The sequence below is a fragment of the Cibotium barometz genome, chromosome 24, assembly GCF_041138505.1.
Source record: "Cibotium barometz isolate CiBa-2024 chromosome 24, ASM4113850v1, whole genome shotgun sequence".
NCBI classification, from domain to species: Eukaryota; Viridiplantae; Streptophyta; class Polypodiopsida; order Cyatheales; family Cibotiaceae; genus Cibotium; species Cibotium barometz.
This window is the reverse complement of record NC_141069.1, coordinates 37010027-37017059: the sequence shown is the minus strand read 5'-3', so window position 1 is coordinate 37017059 and position 7033 is coordinate 37010027. Positions and strand designations below refer to the sequence as shown.

General features: G+C 40.6%; 1 protein-coding gene across 1 annotated transcript; it reads left to right on the top strand.

The window, feature by feature from the left end:
* The first annotated feature begins 2680 nt into the window (after positions 1–2680).
* On the top strand, positions 2681–6780 carry LOC147625252 (multicopper oxidase LPR1 homolog 1-like). Its single transcript, XM_086818966.1, has 2 exons — positions 2681–3001; positions 4979–6780. The coding sequence occupies exons 1-2, from the start codon at positions 2786–2788 to the stop codon at positions 6515–6517; spliced, it is 1755 nt and encodes a 584-aa protein (XP_086675092.1). The 5' UTR covers positions 2681–2785; the 3' UTR covers positions 6518–6780.
* The last annotated feature ends 253 nt before the right edge of the window (positions 6781–7033 follow it).

Genomic DNA, 7033 nt, shown 5'->3' with positions numbered 1-7033 from the left:
TATTTGGAGACATTTGACCTATAAAACCTTTACTAAATTAACATCTTAATCACTTTCTTATAGGGCCCAAAATTTTTCATTTTTGGCCCTAATGCTTAACAACTATGTAGTAGCTTCAAATGATTCCCATCAATATCAAATGATGTGATTTGATGCTCAACTAAGGCTAATATACCCCAATGAATCCAATTTGACCTTCAATTAGCAAATTTTTTTGTTAATTATCCCCTTAATTATAGAGATTAATGCTATAAACTGTGATTAGTAGGCTCTAATTTTGGAGGCTTCAATTGAGCTTGTGGAGGGCAAAGTAATTGGGACTTTTTGCATACGCTTATTGCCCTTGGTAGATTGATAGTCTCGAAGCTCACAAACTCCTTTAATGATGACTCAAATTGACTTAATTTGGGATAATTCCCTTTTCTCATGTGGCATCATGTTAAACTTTTCTCTTGCTTGGCTACTCATTCTCACTCCCTACCTTTTCCTTGTGCTCAATGGCACCACATTTCTCAACAAACATGGTTTAAGTAAGCTAGTGCCTAAATAGGTCGATTGTAATATATTTGGTCAAGAAAAGGGGTGTGCAAAAGAGGGGAGAGAGTGATAAAAGAGAAATATTCACTTTAAAAGTGTAAGAGAAAGAAAGGAGAAGAGGGGTTAAGAAATTTAAAATTTGTAAAGAACAGAGAAAAGGCTACCCGCGTTGTAGATTCACCTGTTCATAAAGGCCTATTTTGGGGTCATTCACTTTAAAAAAAGTTGCAAGCTATTGGATAGAAGGTCACCAACTTTCCTCCTTTGAGGATCATGACTTTTTAAATATTTGTCTTCTAGGTGAAAGGTCGTATATTCTTATCCTCTACTTGTCCAAACTTTCTTTGCATGAACATGGGATGCTATTTTTTAAATCCTTTACAAATCTCTCCTTATCACGCATGCTAGGTAACGTGTGATAGCCCAACCACCACTAAAATTTAGAGTCAAACAAAAGACATCGTACTTTTATCATGGGCCTTGTGGTGGGAATTGGAGGGGAGCACATGCTTGTTTTTTAATAGACATTTTAAACACTCTTGTCTTTTTCCTCTCTTTTTATTTTTGGCCAAGAGATCTCCAAACCCATTAAAAATACTCTAAAGTCCTTAATTTCCCAAATTTTCTTAATTTTTGACAAGCAAGGGTGGTCATCAACTTTTGAGGGGGGTAGGCCCCCAATAAAGGTTAGTTGTGAGGCCCAAGCTGCAAGAAGGCAATGGGTGCTAGCTTTGTGTACATGGGAATGGTCCTGAGGTTGTGTGGTGCCCCTGGCAAGAATTTAAACAACCACTTTTCGATTAAACTTAAATGCCCATAATATAAAAGATGCAACTATCATTATTATATTGTGAGCTCTAATACTACAATTAAAAAATTTTGCAAGAATTTTTTTCTTATAGTGACATAGCTGATAATATAGGAAACCTTAAATCTATTACTTCATCTTTATCAGATGATCCATATACATAGTTTAAGAATTTGCCAACTCCTCAGGGTGTACATATCTTTTGGTTGTCTACATATCATGGGCACCCTCATAGTTGTGCGGTCATGAGAAAAAAGGTGCCAAGAAATATATTCTTATTCTACTAGCTAGATGATAGTTTGGTGAGATTGTTTTAACTTTCGTAATAATTTATAGGGATCGAGTTTACTTCTCCAATTCCTCTCTTTTTTTCTTTTTCTTTTTTTGGCTAGAGTGTTGTACTAAAAGTAGATTTAGCAACCCATGCATGTAGCAAGTAACCTAAGGTTCCTTTTGAAAAATTCACACTACAAGACCCTGGATTATTATCGAGTTCAATTTATTGAGCTTTTATACATTATTAGTATCAAGTTGGCTTCTAGAGAAGCCACTTGCTTTTTCAAGACTCGCGTGTGTTCACACATAAATTCCTTGGTCTCCATTGATAGAAGATGGATATATATAGCATTGATATGTAAATGAGCTAATCATTGGATGCAATAGTCAAGACAATGAGCATATCACAAGGAGAAATAATCGTTGGATGTGATCTAGTGAATGCAAGAAGGAGAAATGTTTCAAATGACAGTGAAATGGTTGACAAATGGGGGCAAGAAGTAATCACTATCAATTCATTTGTTCAAAAGGTAGACTTGAAGGGCATACAGATATATAGTCGTGGGAAAGAGCTAGAATTATGGGGATGGAGAGAAATTGGAGAGGTGGAAGGTTTATTTATTTATTTGTTTTTTGGGGGGGGAATTAAGAAATCACTCTCGCAAGCTAAGTATATCACTAATAATAATTGACGTTGAAAAGCTAGACTGTGAACGGCAGCAGAGAAAGAGGGGCATCCTTCATGCTTCGAGTTGTCAACGTATGACATCTGCCGGTTCTCAACAGCTTGTGTGTAGCATGACATCGAGTTTAATTAAGCGTGAGAAGCCAGCAGAAATGGATCGATCTCGCCTGTGGCGCAGTAGTCAAATTTCGACTTTTCGTGTTCTAGAGGCCCCCATGAACAGATGAACGTTGAAACTTGAAGGGTCAAAGACGGATGCGCTCTCTGTCTCTGTGTGTGTGTCTCTCTCTCTCTCTTTGTAATCTGCAGGAAAGAAGTAGTTTATAAACGGGTCCGATTCACTGTGTATTGCGTGCACGCAGCGCCCACCAATTCCTACTGTTCTACCAGCTCCATCAACTTCCTGCAACAACCAACGAACTGCAGCTGTGCCTGCGCCGCACTCGCACACTCAGCTCACTACCTACAGCCTTATAAGTATGAGTTCAACAGTGCTTTTTTGCTTTTCCTTGCTTTCCCAGCTACTTGTGCTCCTAACCTTGCCGCACTCCGGATCATGCCAGCCCTCCAAATGCTACCCTTATAACATGCCATCCCCTCCATTGGAGAAGTTTGTGGACTCTCTTCCCATCCTCACTGTCATCAACGTGAGCGCAGGCTACCCCGTTACCCTCGGAGCCTACAAGATCAAACAGGTGAATGACATTTTCCTTCCACTAAACAAGTTCATACATGGCCTTTCCCACCTACTCACCTAAATTTGGCATACCTACCTTTTGAATTCATGAAATTTTTGCATGAGTCAACCCTATAAGCTACCCTTCTTACAGAATTCATAATAAACTTTACCAATCCATAAATGTTGCCTTAACTTATTATTATATGAGGTTTGCAGAGTAAAATACAAATTAGTAGCTTAACTAAGAGCATTAACCTATATATTAATCTCCACATATTTGTAGATTCTATCTAGCTAAACATATTCACATACATTGATGGAGATCCTTAAATAAAATAATAATTGTGTGGCCCTAGCTAGTTCAACATCTACCTATTTGTAAACACAAAATAGGACATACTTGAGGCTCTCGTGCTCGCAAAACCCAATTTGTAGTGTGTTCTTTTTGTTGGCTGAAATAAATGTTGGTTAGAATTTAGCATTGTCTTTATTTTTAAGGGTCAAAATTCACATATTCTAGTTATAATCTTGATATTTGTGTAACTTTTAATCTCCTTTTAATGCCAAATACTAGTTATTTTTTAGCATCACATTTATTTTAATTGGTTGGAAAAAACATTTTTTTCGAGTACTTAGTGTAAGAGGATACAACATACGGTGTATACAAGAGAACACTCACAAGAAGTAGAATATTTGTATATTACAAAAAACAGAGATACAGAAGAATATTACATATTACTAACATGATACAATAGGTGGTAAAGCCCCACACTCGTGTGCTCTTGTGAAGGGAGCTTTGATGCCGATCTGGAAATGCTAAGTCGACATGGATGTATGCTAGTAGAAGCTAGGGAGTAAACTCAAACTGACAAATATTGTTGAACTCTATGGAGAAGGGGCTGGCCGTGTATCTATATAGGCCTATATATACAGGGCTGGCCGTGTATCTATATAGGCCTATATATACAGGGCAGCCATATAGGTTTATGGTCATAATGGGTGCCATCTTTTGTGTTTTAGACTCCCATGGTCATCCAAGATCATCTTGGGCCGTTCGAGGCCCGTAATATGACAAGTTATCTAAGAGTAAATTCTATCTAGTCCATGTGTGAACTGTTATGAGATAATGCTCCATTGTAGCATGTAGCCTATTTGGTAGTGTGTCGAATCTAATCCAAGCCATCTTTAAACCATCTCAATGATTTTGGCCTCCTAGGCCATCTTCACGTGTACATACGGGGACACCGGGCATGCGGGATGCTCAACCATGGCTGCTACTCATAATCGGGGCCATACAAGTATGAGCTAGCTAGACTAAGTGTTGCAGCAATATAGTATGAGGGTGGAGCATTAATATCTAACATTGGGTACCTCAATGAAACGGAATACTTTTTTATTAAAATAGGCATGATATAAACATATCCTTCATTTGACATACCTAATATAGATCTATTATTTGTTATTTTTTTCGTATTTAACTACAATGACCATGGTACATTAATGGAGAAGAATATGTTTTGATGAAGGAAGTTAAAAACATTTCTTTATACCTACACTTCATGTGTGAAGGTTTGCTTATTTTTCACCTTCAATGCAAAGAGAAAACTATTTACGTACCCTCTCTTTTTTTAGCAAGGTTCCAACTTTCATGTTCTTCTTCTCTTTTTCTTTTTTGAGAAGCGCTTAGAGAGCCGTGTTATCTGGGGGCATCTATGTTGTCAAAAGCACCCGAGACTTGCACCTGGTCCAACCATGGGGCATTCACTTCACCACAATGGATGCCCAACCCCAAGTGACAAACAACCTTCAAAATATAATCGTGCTATAATAGCTTTGTACTTTACATTTTTTAAAAAAAAGAAGAAAACTAACAATAACGAATGACAATGAGACGATAATAGCCAATAAATACACAATATATGGCATTCTAAAAATCTCTTAATGACACTTCTTGTGGGGTTTGTCAACACTAATCTGGAGACTCTTAATGCAGAAACTACACAGAGATTTGCCTGAAACCACACTTTATGCCTATGGAACAAGCGAAAGCACAGCAAGAATCCCAGGTCCCACATTGGAGGCGATCCATGGGGTGGAGTCCCATGTGAGATGGGAGAACCACATCAAAGACAAGAAGCACATGCTAACGGTGGACCCCACACTACATTGGGCCAACCCCAAGAATGGAGGGGTGCCCATGGTGACACACTTGCATGGAGGCGAGGTGGAGAGCACCTCGGATGGGCACCCGGATTCATGGTTCACTTTTAGTGGTGAGAAGGGCAAAACGTTCACTAGTCAAAATCACACCTACCCCAACACGCAAGACCCCACCATGCTATGGTACCATGACCATGTGGTGGGCATCACCAGATTGAACGTGTTTGCTGGTTTGATGGGCCTCTACATCATACGATCAGCTTCTGAAGGGGATCTGAACCTGCCCAAAGGAGCCTACGAGGTGCCTCTTGTGATTCAAGACAAGATGTTCTATGATAATGGCACCTTGCAGTTTCCCACAGGTGGCGATGTGCCCACCGTCCATCCCGACTGGTGCCCGGAGTTCTACGGGGACGTTCTCATGGTGAACGGTAAAGCTTGGCCTTACTTGAACGTGGAGCCTCGCCTCTACCGTTTTCGAATCGTCAACGCTGCAAACTCCCGCTTCTTCACGCTCTCCCTCAGCAACCCTAGCATACCCTTTGTGGAAATAGGCACAGATGGAGGCTTCCTTCGCAGGCCCATCAGCCTCTCCCCCAATGTCACCCTTGGCCCTGCCGAGCGGTTAGACGTTCTCATCGACTTCTCCAGCCTTCCGCCTGCATCAGAGGTCTTCCTCAACAACTCAGCACAGTCTCCCTATCCTGTAGGCTATCCTGTATTCGATAATAACGCCAACACAACTGTGATCATGAAGTTCAGTGTGGTTCAAGCAGCAAACATCAGCTCGCCCAACAACACAGTCCACAGCCATGTCATACCCAGTTCGCTTCCCGGCCGGCTGCGCAGAATAAACCACAAGCATGCTCTAGTTCGCAACCTCACCTTGCTGCAGTTCAATGACTACAGGGGGAGCACCGAGAAGGTCCTGCTGAGCAACTTCACCTGGACAGATCCTGTCACTGAGACACCCAAGGAAGGGGCCGTGGAGGTGTGGAGGTTAATCAACCTCAACAACAGAACTCACCCGATCCATGTACATCTCATCACTTTCAAGGTGCTGGATCAACAAGCCTTTGACGGCGATCGCTACAATGCTGGCAACTGCTCCTTGGATGTCCCATACCACTACAAGTCAAGGAGCTGCTACACAGAGAAGAGAAGGAAGCCTGACAACAGTCAGGTGGGCTGGAAGGATACTGTGTCTGCTGCTCCGTGGGTTGTCACCAGATTGCTAATGCGCTTCACCACCTCCGAAGGAAAGCCCTTCCCCTTCAACGCAACATCTGAGCCAGGCTATCTGTGGCACTGTCACATGGTAGACCACGAAGACAATGACATGATGCGTCCCATGAAGCTCCAAAAGGCTTAGTCTCTTTGATTCTTTCCGGAGTGCAAGCAAGGTGCTGATATTCTAGTAGCCCTAAATAATTTATTTAATATTCTTAGCACTCCTCAAAGACAAACAATATAAAGCATGGAAATATCTCATTTAAATTCAATTTCTTTGGCTGCCTCTATTGGGTTGAGTTGGTGTAGCTCATGGCCTCCCAAACTAAGGGCCTGTGCCCCAAATTATAAATAAAGCCTGTATTTTGTACCCATCTCTTTGGAGAAATAAAATCTATAATTGAATATTTTTTTGACTATGTCTTTTCTTTGAGACTAGAATTATCTTCAATATTATTTTTACTAAGTTGTGTCTAATCTCATTACCACAGTTGGAGAACATCAATGGCTCATGGCCTTGTCGCATGTGATTAGCCCTAGGAAGATAAAAAATGATTGTTTCACTAAAATTATTATGGTACTTTGGAAAATGAAGCAAGGTTTGAAGTAGTATTGGAATTTGGGAGAAAGTTTGGATATATCAAAGCTAGTACATAAA